General features: G+C 51.8%; 1 protein-coding gene across 3 annotated transcripts in view; it reads right to left on the bottom strand.

Moving 5' to 3' along the window:
• Positions 1–168: 168 nt before the first annotated feature.
• ahr2 (aryl hydrocarbon receptor 2) overlaps positions 169–19,830 on the bottom strand; it is a 43,276-nt gene continuing 23,614 nt past the window's right edge. The window contains exons 1-10 of one of the 3 annotated variants that reach the window (XM_084668181.1): positions 17,217–17,308; positions 10,829–10,941; positions 9,494–9,583; positions 6,645–6,765; positions 6,213–6,358; positions 5,781–5,983; positions 5,572–5,681; positions 5,313–5,454; positions 3,290–5,204; positions 169–2,488 (exon numbers count right to left, since the gene is read on the bottom strand). In XM_084668181.1, the coding sequence (XP_084524307.1) occupies positions 2,381–2,488; positions 3,290–5,204; positions 5,313–5,454; positions 5,572–5,681; positions 5,781–5,983; positions 6,213–6,358; positions 6,645–6,765; positions 9,494–9,583; positions 10,829–10,936 (2,943 nt within the window). In that variant the 5' untranslated portion in view covers positions 10,937–10,941; positions 17,217–17,308 and the 3' untranslated portion in view covers positions 169–2,380. Of the gene's footprint in view, positions 2,489–3,289; positions 5,205–5,312; positions 5,455–5,571; positions 5,682–5,780; positions 5,984–6,212; positions 6,359–6,644; positions 6,766–9,493; positions 9,584–10,828; positions 10,942–17,216; positions 17,309–19,830 lie in introns of those variants that run through there. The other 2 variants (XM_084668180.1, XM_084668179.1) reach the window with 2 other exon arrangements.

Here is a 19,830-nt window from a genome sequence, read left to right as displayed (position 1 = left end):
CAGGGGAGCAGATATCCCTCTAGCGGTCACAGAAAGCATTAAGGAAGAAAAAACTAAGTGTAAACTTGCAAGTCACATCAACAAGCCAATAGTGCACTGGCAACCGACACGCAGTGTTGCGCCATTTAATGGGCCTACTACGTAAAACAAATCAGATCCCACTTAAACTTTATGAGTACATAAAAACCTCTTTAATATCGTGGAGATGAAATGAGTAATTAAAGCATGGCGGCTGATACATGGTTAAAAGCAAAATACAACAAAAGCAATAATTGTCCGCTAAATGAATAAATGTAATAATTAACTTAATCATACTAAAGAGACATACAAGAATGTTTTAAAGACACACGTTGTGCAGGAAATATACAAAAGTACATGACAGGTGTGAATGGCTTGTAAAGGCCATGTGACATAAAAATAACAAATGAATAACAATATACACAATACATTTATACTGCATATTATCTCGATTCCGGAGGATGAAATTAATATATGTAATGTAACTAGTGCTTCAGGTGTTCAAAAGTCTGCAGGCAGGAAAATGTAACACTACACTTTGAAAATTGGCACTGTGACAGATTTCACAAATCTATCCACACCAGTGGACAAATTATATTAATCAAAAGTAGAGCTTTCCCACTTGGAACTGTGTCCAAACATAGGAACTATTAAAAAAAATATAGTACAAACTAATTATGTTTCATGTCTTATTTCAACATTAAACAAGTCTAAGGCACTTGGTATCCCCATTCCACATGACTAAAGAAAATGTCATGTGGTTTCAGTTCCCTGCCCTGTCTAACGTTTCTCTAAACTCATTATCAACCTGAATATATTTAATTGATGCTGAATTTGCTGACGAGTCAGAGTAGCTGCCTTACTTGTAGATCACTTCCTTGTATAATCAGGGTGGGTTTTCACACCACCTTTCAACAAAACAGGCAATAAATGAATCACAGAAGTGACAACAAAGTAAAACATTTTCCCAATTTGGTATCGGAGAGAAAAATCTACATCTTATTCTGAGTAGTGGTTCGTTCTTATTTGTTTGTCTTATATTATTTCTGTGTGACTAATGCTACATTATAGTTCATTATACTGACAGCATTGCTACAACAAATAAAACATCAATCCTATGCTTTGGCAATTTGGCAATCTGTCTGAAATGAAACATATCAAACAAAACAGCTTGTATCAAGAAAGAAATTACCATTTAATGGCCTATATGTTGAGCAGTATCTCAAATCGACTAGAATCTCCAACTTAAATCTCTTCAACTGGTTACTGGAACTCTAATGGGTCAGTTAGGCACCTCACTCCTTCTGTTTTCTTTTTCTTTTTCTACCGAACAGAAGCACAAACAAATACAGATGGTGTACACAGGCACTTTAAAATAACAGGACACAACTGGCTCAAAATTCTTTTTTTGATTAAATGCTTATAAAAATATAAAATATGCAATTTCAAACAAAAACAAAGAAAAAAAAGAGCTGTTATTTTTTATCATGACATTCTGAGTACTCATAATACAATTTCAAAAATTGCATTTCTGTCACATGTGACAAGGATCCAGGTGGTCCAAGACATGAAACGTATGATGAAATCTATTTTAAGAAAAAATGAATCTTTTCAACTTTCCTTCAGATTACTGCAAGAATCTGCAAGTTATCACACTTACTAACCCAATTGTAATTGTGGGGAATGCCTGCCTTCATACAAAGTATGTAACATCTATACATACGGTTCGTATCCTCTCCATTTTTACATTTCTTAATCTCATCTATGTTTTACAATCCTATACAGATGCATGAACAATTATATTGTTTCAGATACAAGTATTCCTCTTTACTTTGCCTGAATAGAATCCAGATTTTTTTCTGAAAGCAGATAGAATCCTGCCTGACTTGTTGCACCAAAACTTTTATCACTGTTACTTCATAATCTCACCTGTTGTTGGTCAATAAAAACTGTTCACATTACCTTTCCTTAAACTGAAACCTATAACATGACTTTTCCAAAAACTGATGTACTAACACCAGTAAATGAATCAATGTCCAACGAGCAGACAAATCAGAACAATGGATCATTTGGTTTGGTTAAGAGCACTGTCGGGGTTAATCCTCCACTGGGTTTGAGGAGACAAGGGAAAACTCCAGTGAAATTTGGTGCAAGAACATGATGTCTTCTGGTGTCCAAGTTCCTTTTCTTTGAAGCTGTTTCCAGATGTGGGACTTAAGTATGCAGAGAGAAGAACAGTTGTGGTCTCTCTCCTCGCCCTCAAGGCAAGGCTTCCTGGTGGGGACCAAGTTTTCAGTCTGCGTCTGTCCGGGTTTAAAGATGAGAGCCTCTCTCTGTCCGCTGCTAGACATGCTATTCCTACCTAGAAGTCACAGCAGTTCGTTTGACTGTTCTCTGAGAAATATGTAGTTTGACTTGGCAAAGTTGGAAGGGGAAACAACCCATTTTCCTCCATTGGACTACTCTTGATCTGGGAAAAGGAACACCAAACAGAGAGATTCAGGAAAAACAATACAATGTAAAGCTACGGCATTAGTGTACTGTAATGTAAGTGCTTTGACTTAAAATATAACTATTCCTAAGAGAGTGATAATACAATGATGTCCTACAATGTTTGTTGCAACTTGTATGTAATACAAGCCAAACCAGCGTCAATGGATATTTGTTAACACTGTCAAATTTGAGCGCACCCTTGATTTAGGCCTACTTTACCTGGAAATAAACCAATAGGGCAGGCTCATAAGAGCCAAGTGTGAGACACATCAAATGCACCTTAATTACCTTCTACTTTCAAGTACTTAATCTATGTGGCCGACCCAGGTCTGAGGTAAGCAGTAAGGCATACATCCAAATAAGGCTCATTCATAGCTCCTTAGCACTCATCTGAGGCTACCTTGACACTGCAGCTGAATGTGGCCCCAAATCCTGTTTCCTTATATGTGACACAGGTCTGTTACTTTGACGACAGCGTGAACAGCCCAAAGGGCATTGAATTTGACCTTTTCAAAACAGATTTGGGCCACTTTCATATGTGGTTTTAAATCGGGTACAGGTCTGATATTTGGCGATGCGGTCTCAGGCTAAACAGTCAAATCGGAACTTGTGCGACTTTTACATCCCCCATGATTGACATTCGTCACAATTCCGCGCTGGCAGAAGGAATGTCGGGTGTCTAATGAATCAATGGGAATTGAGCATCAAGGCTTGCAGTGTGAACGTAGCCTGAGAGCATGTGACCCTGTGTGTAAGTCCGGTGTGTCCGTGCTGTTACCTGTGTGTGCGGGTTGCAGTTGAGGTAGTGCTGTTGAGACAGCAGGCTGTCTGTGGGGAGGCCTGGTGTCAGCGGACAGGACAAGGGGTTGATGGCGGTGTCTTCCTGAGGGCCGGCGGACGTTTCCGCTGCGGGACCACCAGGGTTGGGGTTCCTCTGGAAGTAACAGGATGCCTGCGAGGAGCTCTGGCTTTCGGGGGCCTTCATCCTCTGACAGGAAGGGCCCAAGGAGCCCAGGCCTGTGTTACTTCCGTGCACTTTGTTGACAGGGACTGGGGGCTGGCTCTGGAACATACAGCTGTTGGAAGGAAACAGAGACTGGGTCCCTAAATCTTCCAGAGGAGAGAAAGCCACACTGGGGTGCATTTGAGCCTGGTACATGGCCTGGTAGTGCTGAGAGTTCTGGGGAACCCGTCCCGGAAGGGAGTCTCTTTGGAATTCAGGCACCTTGTTAAAACGTCCGTCCATGGCTTTGTGTCCGTTTTGTAACGATATGGGCAGCTGCTCTGGCTGCTGCAGCTGCCGTTGTTGTTCTTGCTGTTGCTGCCAAGACTGTCTTTGATTCATGCTGTTCTGGGTCTGAAGGGAAACATTCTCTTGAAAGCAGTTAGCTCTGGATAAAGGATCGACAATTATATCCTGCTGACTTGAAATACTCTGGCCGTACGTTTCCAACATGGCTGATTTGGAGATAGATGGCATCCATTGGTTTTCCTGACAGGGGCCAAGGTGATTTGATTGCTTCCCAGAGTTCTGAAAGCCCATTGCTTGAGTAGGTACTCCCTGCTGCACAAAGTTCTGAATTGGAACAGTCACTGCACTCGGGTGGAGCTGCCTACCAGTGGTTTGAGAGCCTGGCTGCATCTGCCTCAGAGAACCAGAACCGAGACCGTTCTGCCACGGAGAGCTGGACTGAACCTGGGAGGCCTGGAGGTCCGGCATAAGTGTGTTTTGGATCCGGGAACATGACCCCTCCAGGGCAGGGTTGAACCCTGCTTGGGTCTTCAGCCCCAGGCTGTTAGGAGTGTTGAGCCGAGGGTCAACTCCTCCCAGTGACAGGGGGAAAGTGCTGTTTGTGGCTGTCGGCTGAAGGGGGCCGTTCAGAGCCCCAGAGCCCACATGGGGACCAATGTGTGTCAGCTTCATTGTGCCCCCAATAGGACCAGGCCCTCTGTTCCCCAGGACCTGGCTCTGTGGCTCCATGGTCCAGTTGAAGTTCTGGTTCCCAGGTAGCAGCGAAGGCTGCAGATCCATGATGGGGAGGCAGGATAGTGGCTCCAAGAGAGGGTTTCCAAGGCCCCCTGGAGAGGGGAGCTGATCAGGCCTTTGAAGGCCACTCGCCTGGAGGAGGTGATCCTCCACGTAGGAAAATATGTCATTGCTGAGGATTTCGTTGAGGTCGTCGGGGAGGTCACAGCTGTTGGCATTCATGGTGTTCACCTTCAGCAGGGTGTTCTCCCAGTCCTTCAGCTCCACGGGGTCCACGTCCAAGGTGGAGCACACGCTCTCGTCCCCGATGATCTGCTGCAGGGTCTCCATCATGTCCTGGAGGGTGGCCTCCTCCTTCAGCAGGGCGCTGGGCTTGGCCGGCGGATGCTGCCAGGCGTCTCCGGGCACGCTGGTGAGAGCGTGGCTGTCCTTGAACGCCACATCGTTGAGGGTGGACATGGAGTTGGGATCGCTGGTTGGCCGGTAGAAGGACTGGTCCTGCTGGAGGAGGGAGGCCAGGAGAGAGCTGGGGTCCAGAGACAAGTCCTCCACCACCACCTTCCTGATCTTGGGGGCTTTGCACTGAGTAGGGATGTCTGCGATGTCCAGGGAGGGGCCCACCTCGTACAGAACTCCCTCACCCGTGGCAAAGTTAAAGGGCAGCTGCAGTCGTCTGACACGGAGATGCTCCTCGCCTTCTTCATTTCTGGAGGGAGCAGGAATCGGTTAGTCACCACGTACAGTGCCACGCCACGGCGCTGCCTCGGGGAAAACGGTGTGCGCGTTCCGATTGGGTGGCAACCCCTCCACTTACGTCAGAGCTCTCTGTCGGGCTATTATGAAGTCGGGCCTGCCGTTCTTGTAAACCAGCCGGGCGTTGGCCTGAACCCACACCCACGTCCCCCCTTTGGTCAGCAGTCGGAACACGGTGAGGCCGCTCTCCCCTGTCTTGATCACTGGTGGATTGGGGAGGACAAATAACACAGAGGCAAACCGTTAACTCCCAAACAACCAACTTGCCGTTCGTTGACGTCAGACGGGGTCTCGATTTCTAAGCCGACCGCCGTGCTTACTTTTCACATGGTTGTCTGCACAGTACATCATGTCAGCTGCGTGGATGAACTGGTATCCTGAGCCACGCATGCACAGCTCTATCTCACTGTAGCCCAGGACCACCTTCCCCCTGGCAGAGACACAGGGACAAAAAGAACACAGTTGTTTGCAACAAATGTCTATAAAAGGGAATCTTTTCGGCCCAGTGTGTCTCAGTAAGCATCTCAACCTGGTGTCTATGCCCAGGGGTGAGAAGTCCAGCTTGTGCTTGGACTGGAAGAGCAGAGTCTTGGCCCTGATCTCCAGGATGGAGGGGGGCTGGAGCGGGGTGGCGATGACAAACAAGGCCAGCTGGGGGTGGCTTATGGTCCCGTCCTCTGACACCTTGGTCTGGCCATGGAGGTACTTCAGACGCCCATGGAAGTTTAGGGCCTGCGTACACAGAGCACACACCACACCCACATTAGAGGGGCTTCTTCCTGCGCGTGAACAACTACGATCAAATCACTCGTGTCGTGAACCTGTATTTTCACTCTCCGCAATATACAGTCCAGTTCACTGAGTAATAAATATTATATTATTATAGTCATATTATTCAAGCACATTCTAATTCATGTGGACATGTTTATGTCGGAGAGATACTTCTCCGAAGTGTGTTTACCAGGAAGCCCGAGGAGTTGTCTAGGAGACAGCGGAAGCGACAGACGAAGCTTCTCTCCAGGAAGGAGGAGTTCTCAGGAGGAAGCTGGTCAGGGTTGTAGCTCACAATGTTGCTGGTGATGTCACTGCTGTTGCTCTGTGTGGCTACTGAAAACGCACACACACACACACACGCATGCAAGCACGCACACGCACACACACACGCACACGCACACACACACACACACACACACACACACACACACACACACACACACACACACACACACACACACACACGCACACACACACAAGAGGATTACACCTTGCAGCCTTTCACAGAACAGAACACAGTTTGCACACATCAAAAGTTGGGCAGAAGACATGACGGCAGTCAGGGATGCGTGACGTGTGCAGCCGTGAGTCCAGGGAGTCTGGACGGAGGTGGGCTCACCCTCTGAGCCCTGCTCCCCCTCAAACTGATTGGGGTTGAGGGCGAAGTGCAGCTCCCTCCTGAATATGGCTCTGTCGTCCGTGTGGATCAGCTCAAAGACACTCTGGTGAACCACGTCCGACTGAGAGGAGAGATCAAGACAGACAGAAGCACAGAGAGGTTGGAACACCAGGCGTCAGGGTGCGAAGGGGGCCGTGAGGATGATGAGGATACCATTTCTACAGTGGTGCTAATCTACAGAGGTTTAGACATGAGGTGGATGAACTGCCAGAAACACCAGTCCTGCTTTCTGTAAACATACAACACCGTAAGCACTTCCATTAACCCATCCATCCATTCATGAGGCGATTGATTCAATCAAAATGTGTTCATCTACACAACTGTTACCAGTGATGTCTGTCCTATGAGATCAGTGGTTCAAGGGACGATGGCGAGAACAAAAAGCACTGACTTCAAATAAGACCAGGTCATGTAAACAACAGTGGTCTTTACGTAACAGGTTCACACTGCCCTCTACTGGTCAGGCGAGCTAAAGGCTCAGCGCCGTATTGGCTGGGGAGGAGGAGGGTTAGGGCGGGGTTGATGACCCTCTCTACCTCTCTCCCGAGGGGATGTTCTCGTCTTCAGTGAGTGAGAGTGGACAGCGCGCCGTTGTTTGCATTGCAGAAGTGTAGACTCACAGTCCAAGTGTGAGCGGGCTTCCATGGTCCTCCGGAGGACCGGAGGAAACGAGGTCACGGCAAACGTACAGGGCCATACCTGCTCGTGTGTGTGCTCACACAAGCTGGCAGACGGAGGTGGAGACGTGTGAGGCGGAGGGGGCAGGGCCGAGCGGACCTCACGCAGTTGACCGGCTAACAAGACTGCACAAAGGCTGTGTCAACACCGCTGAGCACACAGACGGGGCGGACCACGCCGAGTCCAGATCTAGCGGGCCAGGGGGATCATTTGTGTTGCGCCGGGCGTCGCGCTGTGAGAAACCCAGGTGGGTGTGGTGCTGGTGCACCCTGGAGAGCGACTCTTGGCAACACAAGACACCCGTGTGAGCATGGAGATCTGAGGGCCCCGCCCTCCTCCACGGCGGGTCACTGTGCAGGCGTCTGTTTCAGGGAGAGGTCGACACGTGACATGATACAGGGAACACGCTGTTTACACTAACAGGGCTCCTCCCAGCGCTGACCCGACGCTAACGATCCCCTCAGCCCGGGGGGTTCCGGAGACACGGCCCTGATAAGCGGTCGACACTTTCTGGAATTTGGGGGGGGGGGGGGGATTTTAGGCCGATCGCACCCTCTGGATGTGTGTCCTGCATCTGTTCTGTGCTCAGTCTGTATAGTAGATCTATTTATCTTGTCACACATGCTGATTGCTGTGACCTGGCAGGTTGGCTGTATATTTGACCGTACAGAGCACACTCAGTACACTGGTGAGGGGGACATGTGGGGAGCGTGATACGTGTGCTGCGTTCGTCTGCAGCTCAAACCGAGAACACTGCGCCTCTTTCTCTACAAGTGCAATGCTGAGGTGTAAATGTGCGACAAAGCCAAATATGTCAAGGTTGCAGGACAGAATATACTGTGTGTGTGTGTGTGTGTGTGTGTGTGTGAGGCTCAGCCTCCTGCTGTGTAGGGCAGGTCTCAGGGCCCCTGGCCCGGTCATGCCCAGTGTCACCCAGAGGGTGATGAGTGCTTCTGGGTCCTGTGGGCTGACAGAGACTCACGCCACGCGCCTTTTTTTTACCCGCATGACTCAGACGTCTCACCTCAGGAACCCTGTGCGTGTCGGAGCGGTGTCGATGTGATGTGGTTCTCTCCTTCCCCCTGGGCCCCGTCAGAACCAGCGCTCGAGGCCCCGCTGTGTGCTAGCTCGTGTGTGCACCAGGCCCATCGCTTTGAGTCTGAACTTTTGACGTGTAAACACATCCATTCAAAATGCGGTCTGGAGAAATATGTCTGCGATGGGGAGAGAAGTGCCTGGGGTGAGCACGCACACACACACGTGTACTCGGGCGCACACACGCACGCACACCTCTCGATTCACAACACGATGCCTGCTTCTTTTCCTCCGGCTTGACACGAACGATCCAGACCTAATTGGACCAGCATCTTTCCCCCCCCAACCCCCTCTTCTGCCCATACAGGACCACCCACAGTGTAAAGTCTAGTCCCGCAGTACCAAGTGCATGACTAAAACAGTGGGCTTCATCTCACACTCCGTCGGGTCTATGCCTGGAGGGGTACTGGGGGTTTGAGAGCTGCTTGTCCCGGGGACACGGCTGCTCCGAGTTGGCACGGTGTGAGCCGGGTCGTACAAGCTGTACGACAACAACGCTGCAGGCAAACACTGGCACCGGGCGCTCGTCAGCCCGTTGCCATGGAGCCGGGGCCGGGGTGTGAACAGGCTGAGGGAAAACAGCTGAGGAGGAGGCAGCTGCAGCCTGCAGGGGAGGGGAGGGGCTTCCAGGAAACAGGACACCTCCCGCTGCCTGATTTAGGTCCTAATTGAACTTGATATTCTGAGGCTGGATGGTCCGCGGTGGAGGTGGTCGGGTGTAGTGTGTGTACTGTCATGCACGCGCGCGCACACACACACACACACAGGCATTCTGAAGACAGACAATGCTAGAACTGTGTCAGGAGACAGGCAGGTTTAAACCGTTTCAACAACAGTTGCTCAACAACTTGTACAACTCATGGGAAAATACCTAACCTTTTATTCGTAAACACATTTCTCTCAACCATTCCTGGGTTAACCGTCCACAATTGTCCTGGGGCCTGAAGACCATAAATGTCACAGTGTCGGGGTGGGTGTGTGTGCGGGGGAGGGGGGCACGGCCCCCCGCGGCTCACCTGGTGGAAGCCGAGGTAGTCCTGGATGGTGGGAGAGGAGTAGAAGACATAGCCCTCTGCCGTGACCGCCAGGACAAAGCCGTTCAGGGCCTGCAGGACACAAAGAGAAGGACCAGCTCAGATGTCTGACCGCTGGGCTGGCTGGACATCCCAGATCTGATCCGCGTTGCACGGGACGCTGCCTTCATTGAGTGTGCCTGTTTGAATGTGTGCGGCGGTGTGCGGCGGTGTGTTTTGAGGTGCTTTGAGGTGAAGGTTTGGGGTAAACATCCCATGCAATTAGCCGTGGCTTTGTTCAGGTGTTAAACATGACCACAGCGCTCGGACAGAAGACAGCTGCTAGTCACGCACAGGATCTGGGCCTCGTAAACAATGGACCTCCACACACACACACACACGCACACACACACACACGCACACACGCACACACACACTATTCACCATTCACACAGAAACAGGCCCACACATCTGAAGAATATAGGCCAGATGATAATATCTTGGCTCCACAACACGTTTGAAAGTTCTTTTCACGAGTGAAAAATACATTTCACACGTTCACTCAACGCATGAAATTGACAATTTAAGCTGGATGTGAAATGTTTCAGTGTCTCAGTGTCTAGCCAGACGGCTGTGTCGTCACCACGGCTGGGAGGGCACAAGTGTGTCTCTGTGTGTCCCATGGTCCCCATCGACAAACAGCCTGCCATGAACGAATTATCAAGGCCGGCGAATCAGACGTGAATCAGACTAGCGCCATCTCTCATTACGCTGAAGGCTCTTGAACACTAACGGGTCAATGGACTGTATTTATATGTGTGTGTGTTGTGCGCGTGCGTGCATGCACAGACTCCCTGGAGAAGATCGTTATCTTCCAGTCTCCTACACCCTGTCAGACCAACAGAAAAGACACAGAAGAAGATGGACATGCACTGATGCATTGTGGGAAGGCAACGGAGTCCGTCAAACCCGGAAGCCGTGTGGAGCAGAGGGAGGGCCCGTGTGGTTTCTATCCTAACAAAGCGCCGCGTCGCCGCTCCAGCCAATCAAACGCGTGAATGAGATGGCAGTGCCGTGTGTTGATCCTGAACTTAACAGGGGTGGGACTACAGTTTTTGTCTTTCCATGTGGAGGACTGAGCGAGCAGGTTGAAACCTGCCTCGCCTTGCTTCCTCTCCCTCGGGTGTATCCCTCTGGGCACAGTTACGGACACACACGTGTACACACACTCACACATGTGTGCTCACACACACACACACACACACACGGTCTGCTCATACTGCAAGCATTGAAAGACAGGCTTCCACACACACACACACGCACACACACTTACTGTACCTGCAACAGGAGATCCCCCTCAGAGAAGTTGACTCCGTCCAAGGAGGTGGCCGTGGTTGCCAGGTTGGTCTGTCCGTTCCCTCCCCACATGGAGCTGTTTTTCTTCATGGTGGCTGAAACACAGAGAGGGAGGGAACAGGGCTTCTTATGAGGCACGAACACGCAAACACTCGGCTGCCCTGCTGTCGTGTCCTCTGCCAAGGCATGAAATGGCCCCCGAAACCGCACACTTCTCCCAACCATCCGGGCTTTGTGTGCCTTTGTTTGTTTGTGTGTACGCATGTGTGTGTCTCGCGAATCCCCGTGTTCATTTGGAAATGATTATACATCAAGACCCCCCCATCCACTTCCCTGGTATCTAGAACAATCCACACACACACACACACACACACAGACACAGACACACACACACACACACTCACACACACACACACACGCACGCACGCACACACACACACACACACACACACACACACACACACACACACACACACACACACACACCCACACACACACACACACACACACACTGTGGAAGGACCTCTGACTACACTCAAATGTTATGAAAGTCTTTCAGAATGCACACGCTCTCCTCCAGCCCATAATAAGCAGCCATCAGAGAGGTCCTCCAGCTGGGCCCGGGCTGGGCCTCTGATCTATTTTGGCGGGGCCCAACGAGCAGGGGACCAACTGTGTTTGCAGAAACAAAGCCAATTGTTATTTTGTGATTGCCGGAAAAGCTATTTCTGTTCCGTCGGCCTGATTTCCAGAAGATGTCTCGTTGTGAGGGGGTCAGGATCAGAGAGAGGCCTCCACCGCCATGCTAGTGTTTCAGCTCAACAGATCTATGCATGAGGAGGGAGCGGACAGTCTGTCTGTGACACGTCCCAAAGCCCACCAAAACCTCCCGGAAACCAGGAGCCCTTCTAACCTTCTCTCTCCTCCTCTGTGCTGTCTGTGAGTATGGGGGGGGGGGGGGGGGGAGAGACTACTGTAGCTGACTGGCTGCTCCAGACAAGGTCATATCCCAGGTTCCAGCCTGAATACAAGGGAAGCCTTGTTCCGGACAACCCCAACCCCCCACCCCACCCGTCGGGGACACAGACGCCTACTGTGCCCCCCCCCAGCTCACCTCAGCACTCCAGTACAGCAGGAGAAAAGACAGGGCTTTAACACTGCACATTCTAAATCAAACCAGCATGCTGCTCAGCTGTGTGGGGCTGGGTCCACGGCAGGCTTGTGTGTGTGTGTGTGTGTGTGTGTGTGTGTGTGTGTGCGGGAGGGAGGGAAGGAGGGGTGCCCTGTCACGGGGCAAGGGTGTGAGCTGTGAGCACGAGAGGAAGAGGGACAGAGCGTCATGGCTTCGAACATGAACCCACTGTCTCACCACACAGTGTGATGAGCACTGGGAAAAGATGGTTTGAACCGCGTGCTCCATGGCAGGGCCAGCGACTGCAGAACAGAGCAGAGCAGAACAGGGAGGAGCAGAGTAAAGCAGAGCAGATCAGACGAGAGCAGGGCAGGGCAGAGTAGCGCAGAGCAGAACAGGGGAGAGCAGTGCAGGCCTGTATCTGAGGTGCTGCAGGCCAGGCCACAAGCAGGGTGGGGCGCACGCACACTTCCTGTTTTGTGAACACAGACGGTTGCGGCTATTTCTGGAGCCTCTGCGGCTTATCGAGCCTTCTGCATCGCAAACTGGGAGGGAGCCAAGATGAAAACACCCCAAAAGGGACTCGGTTTCAGTCCAACAACCCCCTCGAATACCTTCCCACAGGACACAAATGTTGGAGTTCAATTGGAGGGGAGGGGGGGGGGGTCATCTTAATGGGCAGATAGAGACAGTTAGTGAGACGAAGAAAGAGAACAAAAGTCAAGGAGAGGGTTCAGCAAGAGGAGGCCCCAACCTCCACACTCAGACGGAGCCAGCGGCGACGAGCCTCCCAGTCTGAACGAGCCCAGGGCTGGCTGGGGAGGAGGGGGTGGTGAGGGCGGACGAGAACAACAGACAGCGACTGCAAAATGAGCACTTGGCCGGTCAGATAACGCCTAGTGGTGTGTGACATCCCCCCCCCCCCCCCCCCCCTCTGAGTCTGGAGGAGAGGACTGAGACACTTCTGATGAGGATCCCCCCCCAGGTCGGATCGCGCCGCGTGACCACGCGGATGGCGAGCGGCTCGCTGTTAGAGACAGCGCCCGGGCGCAGTCGTCCGCTGTGTTGATCGGCGATGGCCCCCTGACCTTTGACCTCTCTTGAAGGAGCACTCTGTCTAATGAGGGGGACCCAGATTAGAAGAGGCCCTTATAATTGGCATCCTTCACTTTCAACTTAACGTTTCGACCTTTCGGATCCTAAGCTGTCGTGTGCGTGTGCGGGCCCTTCGACGCACTCTCCAAAAGCAGCTGGGGAACCTATTCTGCCAGGCTAGTTACTGAACTGGACACGGGTGTCAAAGTGGGTCTCTGAGAGGGCTGCAGTGAGCCAGCTCCTCCATTCTACAGACCATTCAACATCCTGCATCATTTTCGCACTGTCTCACAGACTCTGTCTCAAACCGGAGCAGGCAGACACACACACCCACACATATATGTGTGTGTTTTGCACAGGCGGGCGCATGAACGAACCCCTTGCTTGTGTGTTCGTGATTTACATCGCCCCACACACGGGCCACCATGACAGGGAGAGGATACAAATAACCTTCAGCCATGACTTGGGTTCTCCTGCTGTCTCTCCCCCCAGCCTGTCGTCCGCTCAGCTGGAACACACACAGGGCTGCCGTGTGACCAGCTCATCCTCTCCAGCGGCTGATACTTCCCAGACATGGAGCCACGGAGCCATGATTCATACCCCGCTCTTCCGCCGGGAGAGGAAGAGGGGAGAGAGAGGGAGAGAGAGGGAGAGAGAGGGAGAGAGGTGGAGAAAGAAGAGAGGAGATAGAAGAGAGAGAGAGCGAGAGAGAGAGAGAGAGAGGGGAAGCCTACTCCGCTCTTGTTTGGCCTGCTGGTTAATGACCATCGCGTGCAGAGCGAGACTGCATCCTTGACAGCACCTGAACCCCATTAGCTAACAAACTGGACCACTTCCCAGTATTTTCTTTTCTCGTCTCCCGCCCCCCCCCCCCCCCCCCCCCCTCTCCCTGTGTGTCTGTAAATGGTGCTCACTGCAAATGGCTCCCTCCCAACGGCCCTAAACATAAAGAACTTCATAAATTTCATGAGCAAACAAATCGTCCGATAGTGCTTCCAGTGTGAAAGGGAGGACTTCTGAGAAGCAGAGGCAGAAGAGAGGCAGAAGAGAGGCAGAAGAGAGGCAGAAGAGAGGCAGAAGAGAGGCGGAAGGAGAGGCAGAAGGGAGGCAGAAGAGAGGCAGAAGAGAGGCAGAAGAGAGGCAGAAGGAGAGGCAGAAGAGAGGCAGAAGAGAGGCAGAAGAGAGGCAGAAGAGAGGCAGAAGGAGAGGCAGAAGGGCAGAGCGCGCTGTTGAAACAACAGAGCTGGCACAACAACCACCACCTCGTCTCCACTACCTCTTTCCATGAGCAGGAAAGCACCTTTTTCACACATTTTTCAGTAATTTTTCGTGTCTCGTTCGGCACTAGAGATTGATAGAGCAGGGCGGTGTGGGTAAAATACAGAGAGAGAGGGAGAGATACTGTCGAGATAAATAGACAAAGAAAAGGTGAGAGCAAGATTGAAAGAGAGAGATAGAGACAGAGAGAGAGAGATAGACAGAGAGAGCGATAGAGAGAGGAGGCGGCAGAGAGAGGGAAGGAGAGGAAGAGGCAGATGGAAAGATATAGACAGAGGTAGAGAGAGGTTGACACCGATAGAGAAAGAGAGAGTGAGTAATGTGTGGGATGTATAAACATGTAGGCTAAATAACGACTTGATGTATCAGCAGTGTTTTCGCTGTGTTTAATCACACGGCCCTCTGACATGCGGGGAGTTTTTCTCTCCTCTGCGCGGCCAAAACGTCTTTTATTCCTCTCATGGCACGCTCTGGTCCGCGGTTAACCTGATTTACAGCAAAACACAACAGAGGTGTTTGATTTTTTTCACTCTCCCATTTCAACCAGACCGTCCGAGGCACGACAACTCCCTACGCAAGACAAAGCCAATGAGGCCAATCCCTCTCTCTCTCTCTCTCTCTCTCTTTCTCTCTCTCTCTCTCTCTCTCTCTTTCTCTCTCTCCTTCTCTCTCTCAGAGCTGTTTCCATTTGCTGGGCACACATTCATAGGGGGGAGTGGGGAAAAGCGGGGGAGTAGGAGAGGGAGGAGGGAACAGGAGAGAAGGTGATGGTGGTGTGGTGGTGGTGGTGGTGGTTGGGGTGGTGGTGGTGTGGGTTGGGGTGGTGGTGGTTGGGGTGGTGGTGGTTGGGGTGGTGGTGGTGTGGGTTGGGGTGGTGGTGGTTAGGGTGGTGGTGGTTAGGGTGGTGGTGGTTGGGGTGGTGGTGGTGTGGGTTGGGGTGGTGGTGGTTGGGGTGGTGGTGGTTAGGGTGGTGGTGGTTAGGGTGGTGGTGGTTGGGGTGGTGGTGGTGTGGGTTGGGGTGGTGGTGGTTGGGGTGGTGGTGGTTAGGGTGGTGGTGGTTAGGGTGGTGGTGGTTGTTAGGGTGGTGGTTGTTGGGGTGGTGGTGGTGGTTAGGGTGGTGGTGTGGGGTAGGGTGGTGGTGGTGGTTGGGGTGGTGGTGTGGGTTGGGGTGGGCTCACTGTGAACACCCTGGGAACTCCGCTGTTTCAACATTCTGATGTTGCAAAAACGGGCTCTTTCATCTCACACTGCCTACCTTCTGAGTGTAATCAGGACCAGCTGGGCCCCAGCAACAGCCCCCGACCCCCCCACCCCGTCCCACATCCCCCCTTCTAAAACAAGCGAGGCTCCAGGCTTGTATCGCTCTCTGGGTCTCTGAGGTGACCGCCATGCTCAGCCACTAGGGGCTCCCCTGTTGCGGGCTTGGACTCTTATACACGCCCTCGCAAACTCTACTGTACATGATATAACCCCCCCCCCCTCCACCATAGCCTCTGACTGTGTTGCTCTGTGTGTACCCGCCCCTTCACTCCTCTTACCAACCCTCCTTTCTAGTGCCCCCCCACACACACACCCCTACTCCCCCCCCCCCCCCCCCCCCCCCCCCCCCCCTTCTTGAGACTTTGAAACCCAAGATCTGAATGGAGCCATTGTTCCCCTCCGGCGTCCTCCTGGTTTGGCCGGCGAGCGCTGCGTCACCCTCTCTCCCCCCCCCCCTCTCTCTCTCTCTCTCCTTGTCTCTCTCTCTCTCTCCCTCCCTCTCTCTCTCTCTCTCTCTGTGAAGAGGGGCAGGTCCTAGCATGCGGAGCACAGCCTGGTGTCTCTCCACGGACCCTGAACGCTCTCTCCTGCAAAGGCCCCCTAACCCGACACACAGCCGCTGGAGCAGACCCAAGCAGACCTCAGTGACAGGAGGCCCGTAGACAGTCGGAGACGTGTTCGCGCGACGTGATCGCACACGAACGCACCTCAGCATACTAAGCCCTCGAGCTCAGCCAGTACAGTGTGCTTGGCTAGGGTTCCCAGTCCTGATGAAGAGAGCTGGGAGACGCACTACCGCTGTCTGTAGAAGGATTTCACTTCAGAGGGGCGTACCGCTAACATGACGCTGCGCTACACCAGTGTCTTGTGTGGGTCTGGCGAGGCCGCGGGCAGGGTAGCGGTGGGTCTGATACCCATGGGGCCGCCTGCAGCTGGAGCTCAGCTAGGAGCCTGTATGTCTCCTGGCTGTGTCAACCCTGGAGCTGGGTGCAGTCCAAAGGGGATATGCCGCTGATGTTTCCTGTGGTGCTCTCGCCAGGTGTGGGTCTAACGGCCTGGGGGACGTCTATAAATCCAGCATCTGTCAGGAGTTTTCCTGCCCCCCCCCACACACACACACACACACACACACACGTGTAGGGACTGCACTGACAGCAGGCTTTTCCTGGTCTGTCACACCTTAGGGCTTTGTTTTTCACTCGATTGCATCTGTCGCCATGTGCACACGCACACACACCAGTACACTCACACACCAGTACACACACACACACACCAGTACACTCACACACCAGTACACACACACACACACACACCAGTACACACACACACTTGGTAAAGATTGGATTTCTTGAGAGAAGTCATTAACACATCAGTGTAGGAGCGCAGTGGCTGGACCAACATGGCTGTAGCATGCAGTGTGTCAGTATCAGGCAGCAGGAACTATCTATGGGCCTCGTCATAAAGACACACAGGCTCGGAGCACAGGGACAGCCATGTCTAGCACTGGCAAGCTTTCTAGCTCGGCCATGACCGTCAAAGTCACCGAAAGGGTCACACAAGGAAAGCCTCAGTGGTTTGTTATCAAACCTCTGGCGCAATCTTTACCATTAGCAGTATTTGGTGGTACTGTGGCAACCGCCAGACGGGCTCCAGTAGGCGCCTGAACTCAACTTCACACCACGAGACCGCTGTGTGAGAGTTCTGTGTACACAATACACTTCCTGTCTGAGGAAGCACAGAAGAGAGAGAGAGAGAGATAAAGAGACACAGAGAGAGACACAGAGAGAGAGAGAGAGAGAGACAGAGACAGAGACGGAGAGAGTCAGGTGGGAGTCAGGTGGCTGAACGGTGAGGGATCGGGCTGGTAATCTGAAGGTTGCCAGATCGATTCCCGGCTGAGTCAAATGACGTGTCCTTGGGAAAGACACTTCACCCTGCTTGCCTCGGAGGAAATGTCCCTGTACTTACTGTAAGTCGCTCTGGATAAGAGCGTCTGCAAAATGACTAAATTTAATGTAATGAGAGAGTTTGAAAGAGACAGATACTGAGAAAGAGAGCTGGAAGGGATAGAGAGGTAAAGAGAGAGAAAGATGAGCTGATAGATGATAGGGTGGTTTTGTGAGGAAAAAAACACCTACCTTAGCCCGAACATCAGTCACCACCCCAAAGGATTTGATCAATGAAACTAAAATGCCATGAAAATCATTTCAATCAAATATTCTATTGAGGGAAAGAGAGAGACGAATTGGGGAGGGAGAGTTAGGGGACAGATGAGGAGAGGGAAAGAGAGAGGCAGATTGGGGAGAGAGACTTAGGGGTCGGATGAGGAGAGGGAAGGAGAGGGGCGGATTGGGACGCAGACACGCAATAAACTTGTTATCCAAACAGAGGTGACCTTTGCCCCCTCGCACGGTAAGATAAGGTTAGAGGAGGGCCGGCGCAGGGTACGGGGGAGATATCTCGATGTTTACATTCCCCTGTCCGCTTGCTATGTCACATATGGGCGGCTGTTGATCCTGTCCATATTCATGTTGCCTCTCAGCGGCCGACCGGAGGCAGCTTCTCAACGGGGTCTCCAGGCCAGGACACGCAGGGGTCAGCCCGTGGGACACGGGTGACCTTGCCGCAAATCACCCCACCACATGCTGAGTGACCATGCTGACCGTGCGCCTTGTGCAAAATACTTTGCGGACAGGAAGTTCACGAGTTGGAGGGAAGTAGCAAAAAAGAATTTTGGTTTTGAAAACGTTTCGAAAAGCAGAAAACAGCATGTTTTGGTCAGAACTGTGGAGTGTAGTAGAGAAATCCTCAGAGGTGAGGACCAGAACTGGGAGGACGTTGGATAAGCCACTGGGGGTGGGGGGGGTATTTGCTCGGTGGTAAACATTAACGTGGAGACCAAGACAGAGACTTTGTTAGCATTAATATTAACACCACTTAACTGTCTTTGATTCAGAGGAATTTTCTGATTATCTCTCTCACAGAGGAAGCTGCACTGGATTAAAAATACCTACAATGTTTCGGTTCTTAAAGACATGACCCCAAAGAGGAAAGAAAAGACGGCCGTCTATTGAACCTATCTTCTTCCATGTACAACACCACCCATGTCAAACTAAAGACACTTTCTTATGCTGTAAGAACCAGCTGGCACCAGGTGTTCTACAGCCAGGTATGGGGGGGGTGCTCTTCAAATGTCCACTCATGCAAAGAAGCAGGTACATGCTGTGAGCGGTCAGAGCCGACAGCAAATGTGATCATCTCTATGTGTCGTCTAAACAGGGCTCTGAGAGTTGGCCGCATGTGTGTGTGTGTGTGTGTGGATGGGTGCGTATATGTGTGTGTGTCTGCAGGAACAGGCATCGCTGGAGGTTGGTTTACAGTAGATCTTAATAAACAGCTATGATGTGTCTTCACGGCCCAATGCCAACGAAGAGAAAGAGAGAGAGACGGAGCAAAAGAGAGAGAGAGAGACGGAGCAAAAGAGAGAGAGAGACAGAGAAAGAGAGAGAGAGAGGGAGAGATAGAGAGAGGGAGATATAGAGAGAGGGAGAGATAGAGAGAGAGAGAGAGAGAGAGAGAGAGAGAGAGAGAGGGAGACAGGGAGAGAGAGGGGAGAAAGAAAGAGAGAGATATAAGAGAGAAAGAAAGGCACAGAAAGACGGAGAGAAAAGGAGAGAAGAAGAGTGAAACAAAGCTAGTGAAAGATAAGCAAGTCAGAGCTTGCGTCATCACTGAGGGAGGGAGGAAAGGAAGGCTGGGAGGAGGGGGGGGGGGGGCGATGGAGCAACTCATTCCTCAGCTTGACCTGTGCTCCTCCCCCCCCCCCGCACACACACACCCATGTGGGCCGTGCCATCTTCTCTGTCACATTCTTGAACCTGCCCACTGGCATCTGTCAGTGATGGCTCCATCCCAACTGCCAGAGCAGAGGCGTTAACGCACACACACAAACACGCACAAACCTCGTCAAACTGAACAGAACGTCTGCCTCTGCTATTTCCTCCAAACCCTCCCCCCTCTGCCTCCATTATCGAAGGGAACTGTTTTTCAGCCTCTATCTTCCAGCTATTAATATCTTGTGTTTACTTTCAACACTCTCCATAAGCCAGTGCAGCATTTTTCAGCAGTCATGTCGTCTTTTTGGCAGCTGTTGAGTCCACTGGCGGGTCGTTTCCTATTCTTAATCACTTCATGGCATGATAGAAAAAGCAAGGCTATA

This window comes from Hypomesus nipponensis, chromosome 12, assembly GCF_054491055.1.
Source record: "Hypomesus nipponensis isolate SF chromosome 12, ASM5449105v1, whole genome shotgun sequence".
In the NCBI taxonomy this organism is placed as follows: Eukaryota; Metazoa; Chordata; class Actinopteri; order Osmeriformes; family Osmeridae; genus Hypomesus; species Hypomesus nipponensis.
This window is presented reverse-complemented; position numbering and strand designations above follow the sequence as displayed.